This window comes from Acartia tonsa, chromosome 1 (assembly GCF_053477335.1).
Source record: "Acartia tonsa isolate MP-2025a chromosome 1, ASM5347733v1, whole genome shotgun sequence".
NCBI classification, from domain to species: Eukaryota; Metazoa; Arthropoda; class Copepoda; order Calanoida; family Acartiidae; genus Acartia; species Acartia tonsa.
The window spans coordinates 12364020-12390847 of record NC_137260.1 but is presented as its reverse complement, the minus strand read 5'-3'; the positions used below and the strand labels follow the sequence as shown (position 1 = coordinate 12390847).

Here is a 26828-nt window from a genome sequence, read left to right as displayed (position 1 = left end):
GACTTTATGCAACACAAGATACATATTCATAAAAACTACAATTATATCTTTGCAACGAAATTGTTATAAATTTAATATTGGCTCATCATTATTCTACTAACAGCTGCGCTCCCAGCATCTAGGAGATCTATATTCGAAGGGACATGGAAGGTCAGAAAATAGCCTTAAACCATACACAGACTTATTTATAAAAAATAAAATAGCCTAAACAGTGAAACACATCTTAGGACCTATTAAAACCTTCATTGCAATGGAGATCTCTCGCTAGAGACAAGAACTATAACGGTTCAATGTTTTTTTTTTTATAAAATAAGTCCAACACACAGTGTTTCCTTGTTTAATTTTAACAAATCATCAGTTGGTTTCTAAAAAAAGATATGATATTTGAATGAGTACATTAGGATAAACTATTGATGAAACACAAATAAACTGATATATCCTCACAGAACTGTTGATGGGGAGATGAATGGCGAAGGCTTGCAGCAGAGGCTCTCCAGGAACCTGTCACTCAGTCATGAATCTGTATTCCAGATGGAACCACACAACGGCCAGGTAGGATGATTTTCCAATTTGTTAATGTCAGACACGTGACATCAATGGGTGAGGAATATTTGTGGATATTATGACAGGGGGAAATTGTCGTCAATTTAGGTTGCTAACATGAACATATTTTATTTTTCAGTTCGTTCATGCATTAGGGGGGAAGGGGAGGGGGAAAAGCATTATATAAACCAGCTACAAGTTTCACTTTATTAGAGAACATGATAATCTGATGTAACAACCATTGTGACATCATATTCATGATGATTATTTGGCGCATAATAAGCAGGCACAGCCAATTTTCTTTTAAAATTGGAAGAATGTGTGGGCTCTTAAACAGGCATTTGACGATAATAACGTTAGAGGATTGCAACAGGCAATAAGTGCATAGTTAAGACTTTCAGACGAATGCCAGTTCATCAAAAAACGTTTTAATTATAGTTTTAATTAGATTTCAAAGATTTATTTAAAATTTTAGTCCAAATAAAGTAAGAAATAAAGATTTCTCCAATAAAAAGTTTATATTAAGATTGAAAACTAAGATAGCTTTGAAAATTGGTTTGCCTCAAGCATTGGTTTCTAACATTCTAAGGTAGAGACATAGACATGTATTCCTTTAAATAAACAGTTAATCTTCACTAAAATATTTAATAACATAATTTGGGTATAGTCCTTTCCACGACATCCCTCCATAAGGGGCGATTCTTCGTATTTTTCACAGTAGCTTTTCTCATATTTCTAGCCCCTGCGGGGCCAATTACCTAACCCTGTGGGGCAATCACCTAACACAATATAACCTAACCTAACCTAAAATAACCTATAAAAAGCCATTTTAAAATTACGACTAATCGCCCCTTATGGAGGGATGTCATGGAAAGGACTATACCCCATAATTTTTTTCATAAGTTTTGACTTTTGGGCATAGGGATAAAATATAAATTATTAATTCTGTCAATTAGTTTTAGAATAAAACTTCCTTTTTCTGTTTAATGCAATATAACATAAAAATTTCTATAGATTTTCCATTTTTAAGGTTTTTAAGCATTATTTTTTTACCATTTTAAGGTTTTCTAATTTTATACAAATGTTTTTAACAAATTAATAGAAATATGTTTCCTTATATACATATAGATTGTTACTATAATTTATGAAAAAAAGAGCTTTATGTACATGTGTTTATATTATATGATTTGTTACGCTTGGGGCGAAGCATCTCTGAGTATAAATCACGTGGTATATGTGATATTTAATGATTGTTTGAGTGTGTATATGCTTATTATTATTGTTGTGTGCCTATATTCTAAATCATTAGATCTACCACAAAATATCCTTGGGGCTAAAATATTGGGGGGGAAGTGACAATATTACACATTTACGCCTTTATATAGGGATAGATATTAGGAAAAACAAACAATTTAACTGTTGGTTATGAAGTTTTTATTTTAGCAACAACTCAGTTGCTGACAACATTCGATATACTAAAGTAACAGGATGTATGTCTGTCTGATCATTCCAAAATTTAAATCCTCTGTAAAGGAGGATGCATGTGAATAAGACTGGTCTGGGCAGGGGGGGGGGGGGGTACTCGAGAACCCTTTGATCAAAATTGAGCTAACTTTGGATTTAAGCTTCTATAGGGTCAAAGTTACTTTTAAAATTATCGGTGACCGCCTCTCCCGCCTTTTGCCGCCGTTTTCCGCCGCACCCACAAAAAAAAATATTTATTTATTCAAAAATGGATAAGGTAAACCATCCCCCCTCTCCCTAACGGGATGAAGCGACTTGAGGATAGAGGTGAATTTACTTGTAAAATGTAAAGAAACTAAAGTAAATAATTTTTGTATAACTTTATTTTTCTGAATGTGCTTCCTTACTCAACCAAATATCCACTTACAAAATATTCAACCAATATTGAAAAAGTTCCTACTTTAAGAAGGTTAATATATTACTTGTTAAATACAACTTTGGCAATTTCCTTTCCACTGGAATAGGTCCACAAGAAAAGCTTTTGGGGAAAATGTTGATATTTATGTTAGGTTAGATTAAGAGGGCACAAAAAAGCCTCTCTGAGATATTACTCTGGCGGGGCTAGAAACAGTTTTTTTTTCGGGGATTATTCAAATAATTTGATTTTAAAATTCTAATAAACTTGTAGAATTGTTAAAATTAAAATTCTTATATTTTCTTGGAAAAAACAAATGTATGTAAAATAAGATTAAACACCTTTTTTAACTTTTTGTTTAGAAGATTATATTGGAATTATTTAAATAAAGTTGAAAAATACATTTTTAGTCAAGAACAAAATGTAATAAAGCAATAATGATTTTGCACAATTTCTCATAAAAAAGGTAAATTTTGGCAGTTACTTTTGCCTTAGCTTATTAACTTCATGATATAACATTTGAAAAATATGCGATTAATATGGAAAAATAAGTAGACTTGCAGAAATACCCTATTTCCTAAAATAATTCTCATTAGATTTAACAAAAAATAATAGTTCATTTAAACAAAAAACTCATTTTTTGATGCTAAAATGTGGTTTAATTTTGGTTTTTAATTTTCATTTATTTCCCGGCTATGATCATTTTTATCCCTGATATCAAGTTTCTTTTAATAATTAATAAAAATTCAAAAATCTTCCAAAAAAATTTGAAAATCTTCTAAAAATATCTACCTCGGGGAAATAAATGGTTACCTCCGGGAAATAAATGAATATTTACATCCACTATTTAAGGGGTTGTTTATATGGGAATGGGGTATTCCTGTCCAGTTTTTTGTTTAGGAATGAATATTTCTTACCCGAGGGAATAAATGATGGACCGATAGGTCATCATTTATTCACGAGGGTAAGAAATATTCATTCATAAACAAAAAACTGGACAGGAATATCATTCTCATTTAAACAAAAACTCATTTTTATGCTAGTAAAATGTGGTTTAATTTTGGTTTTTAAATTTCATTTATTTCCCTGGTATAATTTTTCTTTCTTTTAGTAATTAATAAAAATTCTAAAATCTTCCAAAAAAAATTTAAAATCTTCTAAAATCATACCAGGGATATAAATGAGATACCAGGGAAATAAATGAATATTTACATCCACTATTTAAGGGGTTGTTTATATGGGAATGTTTTTTTATATGTACATTGTATATGAGTAATTAATCAACTTGTTACTGTTTCTAAGGGTTTAAAAACTGCATCAGGAGAAACTTTTTTCTAAAAGAAACTAGCAGATGTTTCACTTTCAAACCAATAAGATAAATAAAAACAAGCACGATTTGTTTTCATTTTGGCGCAGCTGAACTAAAAAGAATTAACTTATGATTTATTTACTCAAGGGATCTTGAAAGATAAGACAGTTGGTGTAAAAATTATGTACACCAACAATTATGATACACAAAATTACCCCTTCTGCATATTACATTTTTAAAAAAGTTTGAAGACTGATTGATAGTTTGTACAATCCCATTAAGAACTATAAAATTCCCCAAGGTTTTCAGCTAACAAATGTTAGAGCAAGTAAAACTTTGGGGACCAGTACAATATACAGTCTAATGTCTACTCCCTCTCTGGAATTGTATAGCCATAAATATAAGATTATATCGACACTTTCTAAACCTTTCTTAGTTTATAAAAATCAAGTGTACAATGTAGTTTTTAAAGAAGCTTTGCTTCGACAGTAAACAATAAGCATGCTCCTGACGAAAGATTCCATTTTAAAGAGGACAAGTGAAGAAAATTAAGCTTAATAGTTGGCCATCACTTTCACATAAATGTTTGTTTAATAGAACCGTCTAATTTAAAATAGCTAGATAAATATATCAAGCTTTTAATAGAAAATATTTACATCAACGCAAAAGATTAAAATCAAATTATCATAATAAGAATGCTATGGTGGTTGCCAGTATAAGATTTGCCAGACAAATGGCTCACAATAGCTAAATATCCGGGGGAATTTTGTTGTATTTAGCTATTTTGAAAAGCTTGCATTTTTACATTTTATCATTTAATCAAATGCTTGGCAAATCTTTCCAATTTTACTTTAACATCAAGATAGATTTTAATAAAACAAAACACTTGATTTATAGCCATAACAATATGATCATTTGGCAATAATATAGATTGCTCTGTGTATAATTAGGTGGTAATAATGGCACATCACTCTTAACAATATCTGTTGCTCTCAAAAATAAGAAACTGTTGAGAATTTCCTGAAATTATTTCCCACAAATGCAGGACTTTTCCTCATGGGTAAAGGGACCATCAAACTGTTTATCTAAGATACATAGAAAAACTTCATTCATTAATCATAAAAAGGGCCCTTACTACCCAAATGTTTAAAAGTTGTTTATTTCAAGTTAATACTAACCCACCTACCAAAGGTTTAACTTTTTTCATTATGATAGGGATAAGATGATCACTATAATATTTAATTAAATTTAGCAACAAAAAAAACTATTCACTATTCAAAGTTATTTCATATTCCTAAATTGCTGCTTGACTTTTCCTGGTAAAAGTATTATTTATTTATTGTATTTGCTGAAAGGATTTCTTTAGCTTTCTTTGCATGATAAGTCTTTTAAAATCTTGGTTCGCAGAGACGGGGTGAATCCATTTTGTTTGTCTGTACTACAATAAGTTTTTTGCTTTAGATAATCTATAATACAAAGTAGCTTGATGTCTGTCTGTCTGTCCGTCCGTCCGTCCGTCTGAAGCTTAAGATCTCGGTAACCACTGAACCGATTGGATTCTACTCTTCAGGGTATATACCTATCGGTCCTGTGGTGGTTTTAAGCTATTTTCTTTGGGGGTGGGACACCCCCAACCCCCCCAAAAATGAAAATTACCCCCCTCCCAAAAAAAAAAAATTTCGTATTTTTCTAATTTCAATGTTTTTTATGTTTTTATATAATTTTATATATATTTTAAATTTTTTATATCTTTTTATATTTTTTTATACTTTATTGAATGACCAAAAGGATAAAAAACCAAATTTTAATAGTTCTGCCAATCATAATAAATAAACCGCAAACCAATTACTTGTTAATTTTTATTTTATCTTTCTTGAAACAGTTTCAAACAAACTAGAACAAAAAATCTAATGTTGCAAAAAAGAAGTACTGGTTTAAAAGGTATAGAAATGTTAAGTTTTATATATGTGCCATACTATTTTCTAAACTCCGAGATTTATCAATTTTCTTTTTTTAGGTAAGCTTCGCTCTGGACAGGTTGTTTGTAAAGATTTTAGTATAGAATAGCTTAACTCTAAAATAATAAAACATTTACTTTACGTTTACAAAAGCAAAAAGGCTGTTTCAACTGAATTGTAGAGATGCTTCGCGCCAAAAAATGATTGAATGCAACTTTACTTCCTGTCCAATTAAAATATTGAACCAATCCTGGTAATTGGATTAACTTTATTTATGTTGAAGACTTGTACAGTTTATTTACTGGTGTTTGGTGACTATTTTGTTTTAAGGTCTTATAATTGGGATGAGATATAACCATAAGGTGTTAACTAACATTATAATATAAAGATAAAGATAATTATAAGATAAAGGGGCGTCGTTTCTCAGTGGTAACGCACTGAGTTACGGTGATGAGAGTTCAAGTTCTAGTCCCCATGTGGCAACTCGAATTTCTCAGTTGAATAATTCACGCAACTTCCCATGGTTGTGTAAGAAGGGGATTATTGAGTAAGTTTGGATACTCAATAGTCACGTACATAATATCAGTACTACCCTTATCCCAAGCTCCTCTGCAGTGAGCGTCATTCATTACGGTGACTTAATTGGGGACACCTGCCATACTCGGCGAGGGTGAGGTAATAATGAGTAGCTCTCATGAGATAGCGGGTCAAGTCATAATGTGCTTGAACGTGGAGCTTGATAGCCCTGGTGGCTATACAAAAGTGTCTCAGCCTACTCCATGACTACTTATTTCTAAACACTAATAAACTATGGCTAATTAATCAATCAATCAAACTAACATTATTGGTATGAGTCCTGACATCAAATGAATATCTTAACTTTCCATTATTACCTGACATGAGTATGGCAAGTGTCATACTTTCCCCCCTAATAAATGAAACCTAACAGTAAAGCATACTTTTATTTAAATATTTTAAGTTAGATTTACCAAAAAATCATATATAAACAATGATACATTTATTTAGGCTTATGGGTTGACTGAAATATTGGTAATGTAAGCCTTCTTTATTAAATAAACATGAGATGCCTATTACTGTGTGATTGATAGCTTTATAAAGTAGCATTCAAATAACTCTTAAATCTCTGCTTTTTGTACATAAGCACGTCTTTCAGGAGAAGTCAACAATTTTCTCTTACTTTAAAAGGAACATGCATAAATATCTTCAGAAGTAATAATTTTTTTATTGCTTATGATGAAACTTAAATCCATTAAAGAGAAATTTTGCTTCACTTATATATTTAACAAATAGTACAAAACTTGAAAACAAGAACTGTCGGTCGGTAATTGTTAATTGTTGTGGGACTTGATGCAAATAAATAAAATTGCATATTTCCACAAAAACAAATGTGTGTTGGTTATTGCATTGATATAGGGCTAGACCAATTGATGATAAATTAATCTTACACCAAATCACATTTTAAAAAAGTTGGGTAATATTTTTTTTGTATAAAAATTCTTCCCATGCCATATCAAGGTACCATTTTATGAAATAGTCTTTCCTGGTTTAAAAGAATTTTTTAAAAAAATTCTTTCAAATTTGTATTATATCAATAGAATCTTTTCAGCAATTACTATTTAAAATAAATGAAAAAGAATTTATAAGCAAAACATTTCTGAAAAGCAATTTGTTACATATAATTTTAAACTAATATTGAATGATGCTTTGAATACTAAATTTTTCAATATTTTATTTACATAGTCAGTATATAATTGACCCAAATAAGTTAAATTTATTAATTAAATCAATCTAGTAATTAAAAAAGTGAACTTAATTCATACGATTGGTATTGACATTATAAGATATGATTATTGAAATATGTACTTATATTAATTTGACTTGGGAAGGGGTTTGACTTAATATATCTAGTTAAAATATATGTATAATATATGCGGATGAGCCCCTAGCATTTAGGATCTAGAAATAAAAGGGGAAGGAGAAACAAAAATAACCCAAAACCAATAAAAGACTAAAAATCTTTCGGGACCTATGTGGTGCTTCCATGAATTTGAGATCGCAATTAGTCCAGTATTTATCTTAGATTATTGACAAAACCATACTACTATCGAATTTTATTTGATAGGTTAGTTATTTTAATGCAGGTTTAACTTTTTTTTCAAATAAAATACGATATACTTATCTAATAATGACTTTTTGTTTTTATGAAACATTGTCTTTTCCTGGATAGAATTGAATATGAATTACTGGGTAAAGTTTGACCAAATATTCACACAACTTTTACACCACGGCTGTTAGAAGCATATCTACTTTATATTAACCTTTTATTTGTCTGCCTGTCTATTTTGTACTTTCTCAGAAATATTCATACTCTATACTCAAACTGTTAATTTTTTGTTCGGCTGTAGAATGATGGTTTATTTTATAAGGATTTTCATACCTTAAGTTTACTAATTTTTGTGTATTAATGTAAGACACCTGCCATTACTAGGCTTTGGCCAGTTCCATTTAACTCACCAATGATGATGCACAAAATTACCCCTTCTGTATATTACTTTAGTGGTTGAAACGTTTCGACACTCAACTTAATGATCCAACCAATCAAAATTCAAGTTTCAAAAGTTGTTTAGCTAACAATTAAAAAACGTTAACATAAAACTTTGGGTACTAGTGTGATAAACAGTCCAATGTCCCCTCACTTCCTGTAAATCACCACAACCATAAAAATAAGAGAATCTAATTGTCCTTGTTTTATAATAATGCCGATCAAAATGTCGGAAATATATAAATGTTGGTTTGTAATTCTAATTTTTTTTCAAGGATTCTTTAATTCTTTTTAAATCATAATTTAACATTGCACAATGGGCTAAAAACAGGACTATAATATCGTTTCGCTGATTTTTATTTTACCCAGGGAGGGTGGGGACATTGGTCTGTTTTTAACACTAATCCCAAGTTTTGTGATAATCTTTTCTTATTCGTTGTCTTAAAACTTTAAGGAGATTTATTACGTTTGATTGGTTGGTTCAATAAGTTGAGAGTCCATGCGTTCCAACAAATCACTAATTGTAATCTACAGAAAGGGTAATTTTTTGTATCATCATTGGGGATGTATATCAATTTATCGTCCATTGTCTTATCCCTTTAGAACCCTGATTTTACCTCTGACTTATTATCAACGTTATTATATTTGAGTACTTTTAAGCGTCTTATTCGAAACATAAGTCTTTAAAAACCTGGCTAAGAAATATTTTCTCAGTGCATGCATGAGATTTGTGCTATTTTATTTGCCTACAGGAAGCTTCTATAAAGTTGTTGTAGTATCCTCTTTATTTGAGATTAGACGATTTTTTCATTACACTTTTCCTAGATTTTTAGTGATGATTTCTGTCTGGCTTTTATACCTTTTTCAAATGAAAGATTTGATACTATTTCTTAGGTACATTTTAGTATTATATGGTCTATTTATTTTAAGAAAACCAAAAAATGTATGATAAAAAAGATTAGGAAAGGTAGAATCATTGTTTATTCCTAGTGGGGGACTGGTTCAAAAACTGATATTTCTTCCTTATAGATTATTTTTTGCTTAAACCATATGAGGCATTTCTGAGCTTTACAAAAATTACCTATAATAATCTTTACAATCAGATTTTCTTTATAGAATAAAGAGGGTGAATTGTTATATAAACTTTCCACTGACAAAAAAAGGATTTTGTCAAGATTGAGGATATGCAACACTAGGATAATAATTAAACAGTTAGATTAAGCTCATTAAGTATCAAGAATGACATCATGCAAATGAGCGTAGCAATAAAAGTTATAGGTGGACTATTAAATATTTTTTCTCTCTAAAATTCTAAAATTAAATGGTAAAATTAATTTTAAATTAAAGTCCCTGAGTTTAATTTGAGATTATTAGTAATTTTCTTTAAATCGTTAGTGCGATATTCATAAACATCTACAATAAACTTTTAATAAAATTGAATAGAAATTTACGGTTTGAATGCATCTATATTGGTATTATCAAGTAATATTTATGAGAAAAAATCCATCATAATAGAAAAGGGAGGAGTTTTATGTGGTGCACTTGTCAACTGCAGGAATTCTACCAAATTATTCTGAAAATCTATTAAAACTTAAAGAAACAATAAACAAATCATCAAGGATAATCATTTCAGGATAAAAACTGTTCTTTATCAAATAAATGATTTTATCATTAAATTGATCAAGTCATTAAGATTATCAAATTATTGAAAGTGTCAGAGCAACTATCTAACTGGCTTAGATTGTTAGGTACTATTTTAATAATGCATCAAATTTAATTAAAGCTCAATATTCTGTGGTAGATATTATAAAACAAGGATGACAACATCCATAAAAGCGAAGCACTGAAACGATAGGACAAACGGACATTAACACTTGTATAGTGTCAGAACTGAATAAGCATAATATATATGTATAAGAGTCAAAGCAAAATTGTAAGTTAATTTGTTGAAAAACTGCTTGATTCAGGATAATGTTTATGGACATACTTACATTTTTAGGACTTGATTATAGAGTTGCTTCGCTTATTACATTATGCTTTGTTGTCCCAGGAATCAATATACCAAAAATCAGATCAATCGGATGATTAGATCACAAAAAATTTGTTGTTAAAAAAGTTAAAAAAAACCACATGTTTAAAATGGACGTACGGACATTTTGGTGATGATTATAGAGTTGCTACGCTTTCTAAATCGTACCTAACTATAAAAGGAATCACCATGCAAAATTTGAAATCGATAGGACAATTCTAACATGCCTAAATTAACGAAAAAAGCTATCCGTTACGGACGGACGGACGGACGTACGGACGGACCGACCCTAATTATAGAAAAGCTTCGCTTTTAAAAATAAGGTGAAGAAATTTTATCACATAAGTTTAACTTGTGGCGTCAACGTTGGAACTCCAAAACTTTTTTTTATAAAGTTGAAAAAATATGAGGGTGACAATATTTTTATCAGTTTTATTGTGGGATTTACTTAACGTTCTATCTAGTAGCCTAAAACCAGCTCTGAACCAATATCAAACTTGTAAACGCTCCTCTTTTTGTCATTTCCTAGATCTTACTGGATATTCAGACAAATAAGCAATTATCCATTCTTTCTTTTTGGTAAATGATATTGACATTTTTACAAATCACATTCAATAAAAAATTAACAGTTGAATAAACACGTTATATTTCGATCTATAATTATGGATAAACATTATTATGTAATCTTTTTTCGATTCGTTGATTTTTCCATAATTATGAGTATAACGAAGCCTTTTGATTATGTTATAGCTTTTAATAACTGTCTTTTTTGTATGAAATCAATTGATATTAATAAGTGATTTTCAGCCCTAGCTAAATGGTATTTAAAAAGATTTTATTCGTATAAGAGAGATATAAGACAATTATCTCGCAAGAGCATACTCTATTCAGACATTTTACCGCATTTTCAAGCCTAATCAAAATAATCATCTCCCCCAAATGAGAAACCACCTTTGACAGCAGTGTTGAGTATCTTTGCTGATGAACTAAGCTGCATATCAAACAAATCATCTTGTACTTTAATAAAAATTTTCAGCTACAATAATTGATTAACCTTAAGGTGGTGTGCAATCTTTACCGCACTTTTATTAAACCCCAAGTGAAACTTGTAACGGGCTAAAATAACGATATCCTCAATCTCCCTCTTTACTCTATCCCCTCCCTCCTACTTGATAAACGTGTTAACCAATAAATGACAGGAGAAATAGCATCCCAAAGTTTTCACTGTAATTATATATCCACGTATATCCTACATCCATTGCAATAGTGTCTTTTGGCAAATATAAACCACTTTGCGCATGTTATTTGCGGAAATGAATTCACACCTATGCTAGTTCGTCATTAAAATTTACTGTCATCATCATTTCACTTTCATTTAAGAAGAATCAACCATGTTATAAACTCGCGGACATGGATAAGTATTGACTGACTTTAATCGCTTTAAATTATGTTTTGTTTATTATTCTTATATATACGTAGATATTACTTTTTTTCATTTTCAAGTATAAAAGCATATCTCTTCTATATAATGATATGAATTAGGAAAAGCTAAATATCTCGAAAATTTCCAGTCTATTTTGGACGTGCTTTACAGAGAAGATTTATAATTGTCTTTAGATGGTTTTAGGCTATGTTACGAACCCAGGGGCTAAGCAGATAGTTACACCAAAGGTTTTTTTGTTCGGGAAAAAAACTTAAAAACAATAATTCAAACATTGATTAAACGAACAAAAAAATGTTCAAATATTTTTCTCCATCCCCTAGCTGTCCAAGACCGTTACGGTATGTTGGTGATATAAGAAAGTAAAAGTATGAAATAAATGTATTTCTTTCTGTTTCACTAGTTCCATATGTGTCCTTAAATTTATTTAGGAAAATAAAATTCTTTTTTGGTAGCTTGTTATCGCTGCGCTTTTTTCGGGCATAGGGCATCCCTTTTAATGATGTCATTGTTAAAATCAGCATTCTTTAAAATTCTAAAAAATTTTACAATAAAAATTAATCATCAAATAAGAAAAAATAACATGTAGTTTCAAATTTTTAATTTTAAACAATTTCGACATAAATAATAAATTTGTTTTATAATGAAATTTGTTCATTATTAGCCCTTTTATGGTTGAATATATAAAAAAAAATTATCGAATAATATGCGGTCGTAATAATGTAGCTAATTATCATATTCAAGCGATTAATCTAAATTATATAAAAAACATATTATATATTATATATTAAAGTAATAAAAAAATAGTGTGCCCTTATAATCTAGTTTTCAAAGGGGTATAGTAAACAGAAAATAGCTTAAAACCATCTTATGTCTTTAATCTAGCAAGGAAATAGCTTAAAACCATCCCATATGAAGCTTCCCCAGAAAGAAAAACTCAATTAGTTTAGTAGTTGAGATCTTAAGCTCATACAAAAGTAAAAACCTTACTACTTTATATAATAGGATTAATATGCTAAGAAAGATAGGTAGTATAGCTACTCCATCTAAAGTAGTATGAACGTCTAAAAATGCATTTGAACTGAATTTAGTGAACCGCAAATTTTATCCTGGTTAAATGGTTAAACTACATTTATATGGCATATATTTGAAAGAAATTCAATTTTCTACCAAATAGTTTTTAAAATATCAAGACTTGAAAATCGTCGACTTTTAAAATTGCATATATCACAAAAAAAAAATTTCAAGTCTTGATATTTTAAAAACTAAGAGTTAGAAAATTGAATTTATTTCAAATATATGCTATATAAATGTAGTTTAACCCATTAACTAGGAAAAAATATGCGGTTCACTAAATTCAGTTCAAATGCATTTCGTGAAACTACCCCTTTGTTTGCTTATTGTTGGATTTTTTTAACAAAATGTTATTACTTTAAATTAAAGGATTACTACTCTTTTTACTAATAAATTAATTTACAAAGTTATGACATTTTATACCTATGTAGTATGTACCCCTTATATTGATAGGCTTACATATTTCCTAATTTTTTTATATTCAAAATATAAAAGAGTATTCAAATCATGGGATCAAAAATGTATACTAACTTTTATCTTTAAACATAAAACTGATTAATCTTTTTAAAAGCGAAGCTTTTCTATATTTAGGGTCGGTCCGTCCGTACGTCCGTCCGTCCGTCCGTCCATCCGTAACGGAGAGCTTTTTCCGTTAATTTAGGCATGTTAGAATTGTCCTATCGATTTCAAACTTTGCATGGTGATTCCTGCAGTAGTTAGGTACGATTTAGAAAGCGTAGCAACTCTATAATCATTACCATAATGTCCGTACGTCCATTTTAAACATGTTGATTTTTTTACTTTTTAACAACTAATTTTTATATGATCTAATTATCCGATAAATCTGATTTTTTGTATACTGATTCCTTGGACAACAAAGTACAATATTATAAGCGAAGCATCTCTATAAAAAAGTCCTAAAAATGTATGTATGTCCATAAACATTATTCTGTATCAAGCAGTTTTTCAACAAATTTACTTACAATTTTGCATCGATTCTTACACATTTATATTCTTATTATTCAGTTCTGACACTATACAAATGTTAATGTTCGTTTGTCCTACCGTTTCAGCCCTTCGCTTTTATGGATGTTGTCATCCTTGTTAGAAACAGGAAGGGGGTAAACAATCATGTTTAAATTAATTTCTTTTCTTCCTTTACCTTAAGTTTTACCAACCAAGGAAAGTATAGATTTTTACTTAATTTTTCGGGGAAGGAATAATTCATTGCCCATAGTCCTATCCCTTTATCCCTGTTTGCTATGCGTGAACCCTGATTGGAAATGTGTAATTATGTTTTATCTTTAATGATGTTATGCTATGAAAATTTTATAAATTAATCATAAAACGTGCATACTATACATTATAATCAGCAGGGCTCGTCAGCCGCTCTTCCTTTTCTAGGGCTTGGCATTTGCCGAAGGTTTATGATTGTCGACTGCGGTATTTCTAGTGGCATATTATCTTCAAATAATGGTCTGCTAAAAAGGCAGCTTTAGATTCTGTAAATAGATTTGTGATTATCGTGTAAATCTATTTCTCGTATTCATTCGAAACCGATTAATATCCGGTGGATTAAAACCGGTTCTCCTCCATACGAAAGCGTATTATATCCAGTTTTCTACGAATATAAAAATTTACAATCATATAATTGAACATTTTATATCCGCGTAAAGCTGCGAGAAATAACTGTTCTCTACCTAAGCTAACCTAGAATTTTCATGCATTCAGATTTTCGCTGCTTTGAATATTTTCATTCTTGTCTAAGCAAATATGTGTTTTGCATCTTGTATAGGATGCAAGGAAGTGTAAAGATTAATTAATTTATTATCATGTGGATAAGTCATAAATCATTAAGGAGTCGGGCATTTTCAGACAATAACAGATTAATTGTATAACAGTGCAAACAACTCTTGTTATTTTTTAACTAAATTCTCATATAAAAGTAACAGAATCATTACGATAATCGAAGAACCGACATGGTTTTTCTTTACAATGTAGCTTCCTATAGGTCCTGGGAAGGTGTATAATATTTAGTGGGAAATATAATTTAGAAATCGCCGCTAGAAAAAAAACTATCAAGAAAAATTTTGAATTGACACTAGGCGGCGGTACTGAATAACTTAGGCTTCCCTTCGTACAAGGTTGCCGAAACATTTTCTTTTTAAAACTTAATTAAAACAGGGGGAAGGGTCAACTACTCTCTCTGCCTCGACCTTAAGGGCCCCCAGAGGCCTCTAGAAGCGTTGCCACTAATTTTGTATATTAAGATGCATGATGATTGAAAATTAAACTCTGAATTATAAATGCAACTTTTGAAAAATTTCAGTATAAATTTATGTTGATCGTCTTTATAAATAATTAAAGCTTTTCATAGTATAACAATTTGTTTTTTAATTCATGGTAGGCTTCTAATAAAATTCCCTTTAAAAAAATCCGAAATTATCTATTTTTATAATAATTGTAAAGATAGATAGATTATAATGCATTACACATATTTAAAATTTATGAACAAATTGTTAGGTGTCGAAAGTTCAATAATTAAGATAAAATGTGTAGAGGGAATTTTTAAAATTCAAAGTCTTCAATACTTTCTAATTTTTAGTTTGTTCATCTATCCTTTGGTCTGTCCGTCTGTCTATCCGTCCGTACGTCTGTTCAGCTGTGTGTATGGCTAGGGATAAACGTGATTTTTTTCGGTTTCTAAAGATATAAGACTGATTATTGTGATTCCTTTGATTAATGTGTATTTAATATACAACATAAATTTTTCAGACCTTGAAATTTTGCTAATTGATTTTATAAATCTGTAGTTTGCTACTTTTAGGTGTTGTCATCCTTGTTGAAATTGATATGTTTTTCTTATCTGTTACATTTAAATTGTTAAAGATTTTGAGATTTTGAGTTTTTAAAAACTGTTTATTAATACCAATGGCCTAACCTTAATATAGAGCAGCTTTGCTACAGTTAATATTGAAATTGCTTTAAGATATTTATTTTTTGAATTTTAATCAAATAAATATGAAATTTGTTTTCTTGTTTACTTATGAATGCCTTTTTGATTGGCTCCATTAGATAAGCAAACATTTCCTTTTACGTGGTGGATTTATTTAAGATATGGCCAAATTTTGGTTATATCAAATTCAAGGATCTTATATTGATAGATTCACACTTTAAATTGTTTACTTTTTATATTTGGATAAAATCTTCAGATTTAAACACAAATCAAATAATACTAATTTAAAAGCTTTTTTGTTGTTGAAGATTTTTTAAGAAAAGGGTTTTATCAATAGCGAAGACTTATATTATGATATCCTATTGTATAAAGTAGGAAGGGTCTTTTGTCTGATGCTTAAGATCTCAATAAATTCTGAACTGATTGGGATCTCTATTTTAGGTAGGCTTTTATTTAAGTCTTGATATGGGTTTAAGCTATTTTTCTAGCCCCTTTTAAATACAAAGCCTTTTGATGCGGGAGGCGTAAAAAAGTAATTGTTAGTGAGGGACTCTCATATGTAAAAAGACGCTATACACATAAAAATGAAAAATGGAAATGACATAATCATATATTCATAATCGATGTGCATTCACGGCCGCTTATCAGTCTGTGTGTAGCGAAGGGCCTCGCTAAGCTATAAACCGGAAAGGTTTTCTTCAATATCGAAGCTTCTTAATAGTTTATGTAAGGTTTATAACTATTTTTGGGGAGGGTACCTTTAATCCCCCTAGAGAAATCGTCCCTGGGGGAAAAAGAGTAAAGTAGAAAGAAATGGGCAGTTTATAATATTGTATTTATTTCATTTCTGAAGATTTGATAATGTGAGGCAAATGCGGAAATGATAATACAACTACATAATCATAATAAGGAAAAAGGAAAAAATATAATTTAGTTGAGTTGCGTAGGCCCAATTAAATATTCAAATTTTCATAAAAGTTGAATATGTAATCATCGAGGCGTTAATAATATAGAAACATGGCTACTTCACATTTTTAGGAACTAAGCTGCTTCATAATTAGATAGAGGATTCTAGAGGCACTTGGGGGGTCAACCCACTCCTATTTTCAATTTCAATTTGAAAAGATAATATAAAAAAATTGTGGAGATATTTTTTTTCTAGGGGCTATTTTCCTTGCGAGGTTGGGGTACCCCTAAAATAGTTAAAAACCTTCCCTGGAACTATGAAAAGCTTCACTGTAAAGGATAACCATATCGGTTCAGTGGTTAGCGAGATCCTCAGCTACAAACACACAGACAAATATCCTGTTACTGTTAAAATAAGGATTTTTATATTCCATTGTTTGTAATGTTCAAGTAGATAATTTTAAAAATAAGTTATAAATCACTCACTCTGTACTAGAATAGAAAGTGATAAAGTGTGATTTATTTTAAGAAACAAGGATAAACATTTCCAAAGATTCAAAGGATTTAAAAATATCAAGTAATTTTTAAAATTAATGTTTAAGATGTTATTAGTTCTTCTTCTAGTCTCTATTAATTAATGTTACCAACTGCCCTTGTAAGTTAAATATCCACACATCAAAAGTAGCCTGGGTAAAGGACTAATATACAGTTTAACAATAAATCTGTAAGTATAGATGTTAACCCAGACATCTACCTAGATCCACCCCGGAACAATTTTCGTCTGCTAGCAAATTGCTTTCTTCTCTTTTGTAGCGACTTGTCTGTGTTAATATTTACGACGCTTTTGGCTGATATTCAAAGACCCAACTAAAAGTCGACACAGGGTCCACGGGGTGGGGACATACAGTTATTTAATCCCTTCCTGCTCTTTGTTTTACTTTCATATTTCAACGAACACATACACAGCAACTTATAGAGTAGCTGCGCAACTAATTATAAATGTGTGTCGTTCACACAGGCCAAGATTTCACACAATTAGGATTTTAATTTTATATAATCATTATCAATAGGATAGTTCTTCAAATAAAGTAATTGAGGCAAAATTATAGTTTTTCACAATAATTTTCGACCACTTGATTTTTTTTAGAATTGTCTTAGATTTAAACATTAAAATAAAAAAATAGAGGGAGTAGGGATATAACACTCTGTTCACGGGTTTGGGTCTTTGAACATCAGCTAATAGCGTCGAAAATATAAACACTGCTAAATCGCTACATAAAAGCAGAAAGCAATTTGCTAGCAGACGAAAAAGTTCCATACCCACTTATGGAACCAGATAGTTGTCAGAGTTATACATCTATACTTATACATTTGTCATTTAACTATCTTTACATTGCTTAAGTAATGGTATAATAAAAACAGAAAAATATTTTTAGAATTTACAATTTTGCAATAAATATTTGTTTAAAAATGTAGTTCTTATGAAATTAATAAAATTGTGAATATTTTAAAGTAGACAATTTCTTTTGCAGTCTGTTTGGAGAATTAAATATCCAACCTAAAGAAAAAAACATTATCTAAATTAGGAAAGGACTGCTGCGGCTGTGTTTATGTATTGGGCCGTTTGACTTCGGATCAAACTATTAAAAGAAATACATCAAGCTTGCCGGTGGCTGATTCAATATGCGCTTAGCTCAAATTTTGCGACTGCAGCTTCAGATTGCTTTAAATTTACTTGAAAGCAGCTGCGAATTTGTTAGTGCGAATGGGGCGTTTGTCCAAATTATGGTATGGAGACTGCTCTTCTATGAGTACTACTAAAAACCTACTTTTAATGCAATACACATAGACATTCTCATCGTCGGTTTGTCTATTTAGAATGCTTAACCCTCTATTCCCACAAGTATAATACGAATTTGGTTGAGCTGGTGGAGGCTCAACAAAAGACCCACGCGAAGTATTATATTGCTTTAATCTAAGAATAATTGGTTGGTTTTGATATTCGATCGGAATTATATAAGTATATTAAGTATTAAGGAAGGAAAATGTTTTTATAAAGTGTATTTATATTACAAGTGAATAAGTTAAGTATGAAAATATTTACAGGATAAGTGTTAAAATCATAAGTAGTGTAGGACAGAAAAGTGCCCCAAGTCCCAAGCAGTGAATTGTGCTAAGTGTTAGAATTCTAACATAAGGCCTAAGCTCAATTCATGCTAAGTACTAAGGGTCCTAAATTTAAACTACAATGCATGCCAAACAACTAAGTCATTACCTTTTAAAGCCAGAAGAGAAGTTGATGGTAGGAGAGTCAATAAATAACTAACTTATTTTAAGAGGTACATGCTATAACATCAATTTAGAACCAGGATCTTAGTGTTTGTCTGTGCAATTAAGTGTCTGTATGTTTATTTGTGACGTAAATCAGACATGGTTGTAGGCATACATATTTGTACTGATTGGTTACATGGTTACTTTAACAATAAACATAATGTCTTTAATAAACATATAATATTATCAAATCACATACAAATTACCATGAATAGGCTAGCATTACCCATATATGGTGTTATATAGGTGAAGGTAGGCCTATGAATGCATAAAAGGATACAAATAATGCCTTGGGCCTAGCTAAAGTAATTGTGTCTTGTGCCTGAATGCTACTTGATAATTGCAGGGGCACATCAATCAAATATTTAGATTCTACTCTATATAGTGTTAACTTTATATCAAGCATAGATAGATAGTTTGGATGCGAAGCATTTCTGTAAAAGTCTTATATGTACGTTCAAAGAATTTGAAAATTGAGGATCGCATCTCCAAATTGTTGACTGTTGATGGCTTAGATTGTATATGGCTGTGAACTTTGGGTAGGGTTAATTGTTTATACTCTACTCACAATAAGTGGGAAAATGACGATTATTTGATTTCATAAGTAGTTGAAAAAATTAAGAATTGAAGAAGCCAGAGAAATTATATTTATTTAACAACAAATATTCAATTATTACGTAAATTAAACAATTTTAACTTAATTTTAAAAAGTGCAGCAGCAGTAATGTTCAATTATCCTCATACAAAAGTGACAGGAGGTCTGTCTATGTGTGTTAATGTGTCTGTCTGTCCTGAAGGGTCTCGCTAACCGCTGAACCGATATGGTACTTCTTAACAGTGAAGCTTCTCATCTTATTGCCCATTAGGATCACGCTAACCACTGAACCAATTGAGTTCTCAATTTAAGGAAAGCTTCACATGATACACTTAGAGATTGCTTTAGGCTATTTTACTTTTGATTAAAGCCTTTGGGTGTTTTTATGCTATTTTTCTGCCCTTTAAATCTTTGTTAATTTTTATGATTACTTATTCTAGTCCCAAATTAAAAATATTTTAAAAAGGTAGCGTTAAACACTTAACCAAATACGGCTAAAATAATTACAATTTTGCTTTATAACAATTTTGGTGCACATTATATCATTATTAACCCTTAACGGTCGGGGGGGGGGGGCGTTGAACGCCCCCCCATCCGGTTTTTTCTATCTCATTTTCTGTGTGTGAAAGATAAAGAGCCCAAACTGCGTGACTTTTTGTTTGGGTGTGACACATAACTGAGAGTTGGAATTTTTTGAATATCTCCATCCTGGCGGGCACAGGATGCCAGCAAACCTGGCAGGGTCATCCAGGTAAAGAGCAAAAATATTTTTTTGACTTAAACAAAGTATTTTATCTTGCCAAAATACTAAAATATCCTCTAGTAGTACATCCTTATATGAAATACAGGTGTTCAAGTCAATTTCAGGTTCCAGGTATGATCCTGCAGGTCCTGATCCTCCAGGTCTCCAGAAATCTTTAAAAGGCTTCTGTGGCCTCAATTTTTGACTTAGAGACTTCAAATTTTAAACTTAAGCTTTTCTTACATGTCTACATAACGTATTCAAAATTTCATAAAGATCCACCGCCGTTTTCCCGCCGACCGCCGACTGCGGTGGCTGGCAGCTGCCAAGTACAGCTGCGGCCGCTGAAATTTATATTTTGACATTTCAAATATAAAATTTACATGAAGATAAACATTTTCTGCAAAAAAAATTGTTCTTCTAGCTTCAAAAATAAGAAAATTACAGCCGTTTGAAATTTTTAAGTAAAAAAGGACCTAAAAACAAAGGTTGTTAAATAAAAGGGTGAAGGAAGCGAAAATTGACTTTGACTTACTTAAGGTCGGAAATTCATCATAACACAGGGGACTTGTACAAAAAAATTTAGCCCTCTAGCTCTAATAGGAACTGAGATAATATGGGGGGGGCGTTGAAAGCCCCCCCCCCCCCCCCCGACTGATTAAGGTGCGGCAAGGGGCCCGACTGTTAAGGGTTAAGAGTGCAGCTTCTCTGAAATTAGGGGCTATCCGTCAGTATGTCTTGTTATGACACTAACTTTTTTTTTCTGAATATGCCATAAGGGCATATCATATTTAAAGTAAAATAAGTCTAATTTGGTTAAAAAATTTCAACTCTTGTTGATGTACTACAATTTTTGTGCATAAATGACGATCCTTGTTTTAATTTTATATATACAAAGTCTAAAAACTGTATCTAATAAGTTAACTTTGAAATTAGCCACTTCTGTTTTATTTTAAAACATAATATAACCAAAAACAAGAATTGTCACATTCACATAAGCAATGTCTTTAAATGTTAAAAAAAACAGGGTCTTTTCTGAAACTGACAAATAACTAATTAATTAACTAAATAACTGATTATTTTGAGTATACCTGTTAAATGGTTGAGCATTGAGCATTCTCTTACCCACGCGTCTGATAGGTTCAGGTGTTTTTTCAAACGTTATTAACATGATGCATTGCACAAAACCATTGACAAAATGCATGTATATTATGGTCGGTCTGCAGGCACGTTACCACTCAGAGCCATAGTCGCGTTTTATAAAGCATGTTATACAATATGCATGAAACAAGGATGACAACATCCATTAAGAGCTCATCAAAAATTGCAATGTATTAACAAACAAAACATAAATATTGTGAGTTGTAATCCTTTGATATTGAATAGATGGAAGTCTGGACATTTTGTTTTTTAAATATGCATTAAAATTGCTTTAACAGTATCCTGTATTAAGCTGTTTTGCATCAAATTTACTTACAATTTTGTTTGAACATTTATATTTTGCTAATTTAGTTCTGACACTCTACGAGTGTTAATGTTCGTTTGTCTTACCATTTCAGAGATTCGCTTTTATGGATGTTGTCATCCTTGTTACATAAAAAGTTTGAAATTTACAGAACGATTATAAAACGCATAAATTTACTTTTATTCATATCCTACACTTACGGACGTATATCCTAAATGTAGAAAGCTTCGCATCTAAACCTGTATATAAATATATCTGTTTGCATTCTTTAATAATGTGAAAGGCTTCAAAGAAGATTTGAATACTTACAAATTTTGTAATTTAATACATAGCTTCTATCAAGGTTATAAACGAGGGTGGATATTAAGTAATGCGCAAAAAAGTAACAGTGATGACAACTTTCATTAATGCAAAATTGTAGAGCCCAATCTAATTGGTAAACAAATATCCGAGGTATTACTAATGTAGCAAGCAAGGACATATAACTAATTAAATTTTTAATAGGATTTATTGATTACATTGACGTACAAAATGAGTCATAAAGTAGATGCTCATTGGTCATAAAATCATATGTATATCATCTATTAAAAACTTTTTTTGCTGGCAAATTTACTTTAAGAAAGATTTGACAATTCATTTGATTTTTTTGTTAGAAAAACGTTAAGATAGATAGGAATAACTCTATTTAGAAAATAGTAAACCTACTAATTTTTCGAATATAGGCAGTACTGTCTTGTTAATTTATCTACCTTAATAGATAACCTTTGTCTGTGTAAGAAGATTATATTTAGTGCACTGTGTTGTTTTTTTAAACGTTGCTTTTTTGTGAGGGCAGCCACTCTATAATAGTCTTAATATATCTATGTTGAACAGTACTTTGTCAACTTTTAAGCAGAGAAGGAGGGGAAATTGGACTATTCGATTTTGATTGGTTGTTTCATTAAGTTGAGTGTCCAAACGTTTCAAGTTGTACTTTCAACCTCAAATTGTAATTTTGTGTATCATCATTGGGGTATGTACATTAATTTATAGACCATTAGGTTATCCCTTTAGATCCCTGCTTTTATAGATATAGATTTTATTGATTTTTATGAATACTGTTTAATTAAAAATGTTACCGTTTTGTTGCTGCTCTACTCATGGAAATTGTTGTTTCTTATTTCTCATTAAATGTTATTTTTTAAATGAAAGAAATTTTTGTATTTCTATCTTTTTCATATTGTCTTAATAAATAAAACCTTTTGGATCATGGAAAGAAAACGAAGTAGCGGGTTTCGTCATGTTTTTACAGTATCTTTTCTTCAATTTCTAGCCCCTTCGGGGGCTCTAACTCTGAGGGGCAATCATTAACATGTACCGAACATAACCTAAAATAACCTATCCAAAGCTACTGTGAAAATAAGACGAAACCCCCTACTTCGTTTTCTTTCCAACATTTTTTATACCATGACAAAAATATTCTTTGTTCATAAATGTTAATTTTGTTCATTATAAAGTCAATAAATCGATTTAATTTTAGATTAATAAAATATATTTCAACCTTTTAATAATATTTTAAGTTAAAAGTCATGAGAGTAGTTAGTAAAGTCATCAGGAGGGTTAAAAACAGTGTTTTTTTAAAACCAGCCAAAATGTCAATCATAAAAAACTTTCCAGTATGTTTTCAAAACCGATTATTAACCGGTTCTGAGCCATACTGTAAAGTTATGTATCGTATCGTATTACAGACAATTTTCCACGGGAATTAAAATAAAAACCATAAGGTTAATATGAGTTTTGTTAGCCCGGGCTTCGGCCTCTTGGGGGTAACAAAACTGGTTTTAATCTTAACTTTTCACTTTCATATCCGCGAAAAACTGTCAATAATACGATGCGATAAATAACTATTATATCACACAGAAAACCCATACTCGGAATGCACCTTTGTTGTTTGAAAGTCCTTATCTTGGTTGGGTTGAAGTGTCCAAACTTTTTCACCAATAATTTTAATCTATAAAAGGAGTATTTTTTTTATTATTGTTAAAGGGTGTTTATCATTAATCCATAATATTTTTGCTGCGCTACTTTTATAAAATTATCCTTGTTAGTTTGTATGGCATTATTCTCTTCCCATTGAATAGAACTTACGCATTTTAACAAAGAATAAAACATTCGCGTCATTCTCAATTACCAGTTAGTTCAGCTAAAATCTTTAAAACCAGGGGTGTGTACCAGAGATTTATCAGGGGTGAAGCTTTAGGAAGAAATACATTTACTGTCTTTTGGATATTTCGAAATTTTGGTTTATAATTTAAATGGTATCTGAGACGAATTTCAGAGTATAAAAATATGGATGATTTCTACTTTATGCTTAACTTAAAATCATTACTAGATAAAAACGTTTTTAAATTAACGTTATTCTAATAATTCTACAGTCTTTTCATTGATATAAATATTAAAAATAACACGACGACATACGAACAAACAAAATAAGTTAAGAGTAGATGCCTTTTTTTCAAAGTAGGGACCTTTTTAGATATTTAGCTGATCATCTTAAATAGCTTTTTAACAAAAATTTAAATTTTGTAAATAATCTGTACCCTCTCGCTTATTACTTTGCATTTAATGATTGTTTTTGTATTTCAGCATGAAGATCCAGGGCAAGTGCAACCTAAGATGATCTACCACAGGACCTACAGTTCTACCCATCACCTGCCCGCCTCCTGCCGCCCCACCAGCTACATCCAGTCCCCGCCAACCGCCGTGCCGCCCCGGCTTCCCGCCATGGCCCTGCAGAGTGAGCTGGCGATGGTGCTGCGAGAACGGCATTATCGCGGCGAAGGCGATATTTTTAGCAGCAATCGTGGCGTAAAATCAGCCGATCAGGGATAAATTAGAAACGTTAACGAATATAAAACAAACTTATGACTTTTCTTTTGAATTTAAAAGCCTAACATTTTTTAAAAATTCATTTTATACTAGATTCTGAAATTTTGCCCTTGCACGGAGCGCTACCCCTCTGAGGCACTGAAAAAAGGAAAATATTCAGTTACCCTTCATGACCTAAGAATTATAATTACCAGAGGCCGGCCGTAGAATGATATTTATGTTTTTGTTTTTTTTCTGTGTCTCTCTGTAACTTAAGTCTCGCTCACCGCTGGACCTACATGGTTCTCCTTTACCGTTAAAGCTTTCTATATGTCAAGAGGGAAGGTTTATAGCTATTTGATACCCTAAACCCACCAAAAGAAATCCCCCTAGAAAAAAATAACCCCCCGCCCTCTCCTCTCAACTGAACAAAATTTTATTGTTAACTTTAAAAAATTAAAATGGAAAGTTGTGGGTCGACTTACCCCCCACTCCCTGTATTTAGGTGCCCCTAGAGGCCTATCTACTAGTAAAAGGTAAAGCCCAAAACAATTGTTAAAGCTTCAAACTAAATCTAACAATGTTTCTAATTATCTCTGAACAAGGATGGAGAGAAAGGAAAGCGGAGCTTGGATTTAACAGATGATGAGGACTTGGGTCTTCCTAAAAGCCTTCAGAACTCTCCAGGTAGGACCAGCAGTTGATTTAAACTTTAGGGAAGTGATTTTTCATCTAAGAAAAAACATGTTGTGATTGTCATATTCGTAAAAATACGCATTATTATATAATATCACTCTTTAATTGTTAGCAACAAAGAAAATATTACTTAAATTAAAAATTTAAACTGGTGGTATTTGGGTTTTAATAAGATAAAGCAATACTTTGTTAGAACTTCTAGAACTACCATAAACAAGATGGCTTAGATTCATCAAAGTAAAATCAAAGTAAAAAATGATTCAACATTAAAACTTTAATAATCTAATTTTAGATTTAACACATAGACAAGTTTTATTGCATATTTTCTATATCATTCTACTATCTTTAAGTTTTATTAAATGTCAAAGAAAATTAACACAATTCTGTCATAAAATAATTTATTGGATCCAATGACTATTTTATTGCCATAAAACATAATAAAAATAAAAGAGTATTTTTATTAGGCTTACTTATGCTTGGTGTAACTATAAAATAGATGAATGTGATCAAATAAAATAATGATATTATCTTAAAATAAAAAAGAAATTGTCTACCCTATTCTTCTTTAAATAGTCTAAAACCTGCCCTTTTTGTACAAACATTCTACATATATCCAGCTTCTTTAGCATGTATGAAAAAGTTTGATCCTTTATAACAATTTTGGCTATTAAAAACTTTCCGGTATGATTCCAAAACTTACATCATTAAACTTGAATTCTAATTCATCATATACCATCCTTCCTTGGAGAGTAACAAATTTTCAGTATTTCAATCAAATAATGTGTGTATGTTTTCAATGTTATTAGTCGTTTCTAGGGGCTTAAGCTGACCCATGAAGAATTATAACATAAGCTAAAATATCAACTATTAGATAGAATCGAAATAACCAAGGAGGGACATTAAACTGTAAATTAAAGTGGTAAAACACATTGTATTATTCGTTGGCATAAAAAACTTTAGGTACTTGTGTTGATTCTTGTTTGATTTAGATTTGCAACTATCAATTCTAATCTAAAGAATGGGTAGATAATTTGTTTATTATCACTGGGGATATGTACAATATATTGCCTAATCCCTTAATATTTCGATTTTATGAAGATTTTCAGACAAATAATCCTTATATGCCTTCGATGAATAGATTACTAGCTCATGTTTGAATTGTATCTCTTGAACTAGTTAGTGTAATGAACTTGAAAAAAGGCCACATTCTGTGTAAAATTAGCTACAAAACCAGAATGCACGACAGAAAAAGCGTTCCCTGTAGTTACGTTGATTTTTTTTCATGGTTGATTTTGCTTCATATTAGATACACTTACACAAACACAATATTTTGATCTAATTTGAAAAAAAGTATAGTTTCTCAATTTTTTTTTCTTTTTTTCATGGTGGCTTTATGAAGCTTTTTTGGCTGCAAATTATTTCTAAAATTGTCTGTATTTGATTTTGATTTTTCTTCGGTTGATTCTCGAGTTATAGCGGCTAGTTGCTAATGGC

The 26828-nt window shown here is 30.8% G+C and overlaps 1 protein-coding gene across 1 annotated transcript in view; it reads left to right on the top strand.

The window, feature by feature from the left end:
* Nucleotides 1–410: 410 nt before the first annotated feature.
* Nucleotides 411–26828, top strand: part of LOC145313191 (uncharacterized) — a 61759-nt gene continuing 35341 nt past the window's right edge. Inside the window, exons 1-3 of the mRNA XM_080152486.1 lie at nt 411–552; nt 24417–24657; nt 25245–25325. Coding sequence (XP_080008612.1) covers nt 463–552; nt 24417–24657; nt 25245–25325 — 412 coding nt within the window. The 5' untranslated portion in view covers nt 411–462. The remainder of the gene's footprint in view (nt 553–24416; nt 24658–25244; nt 25326–26828) is intronic.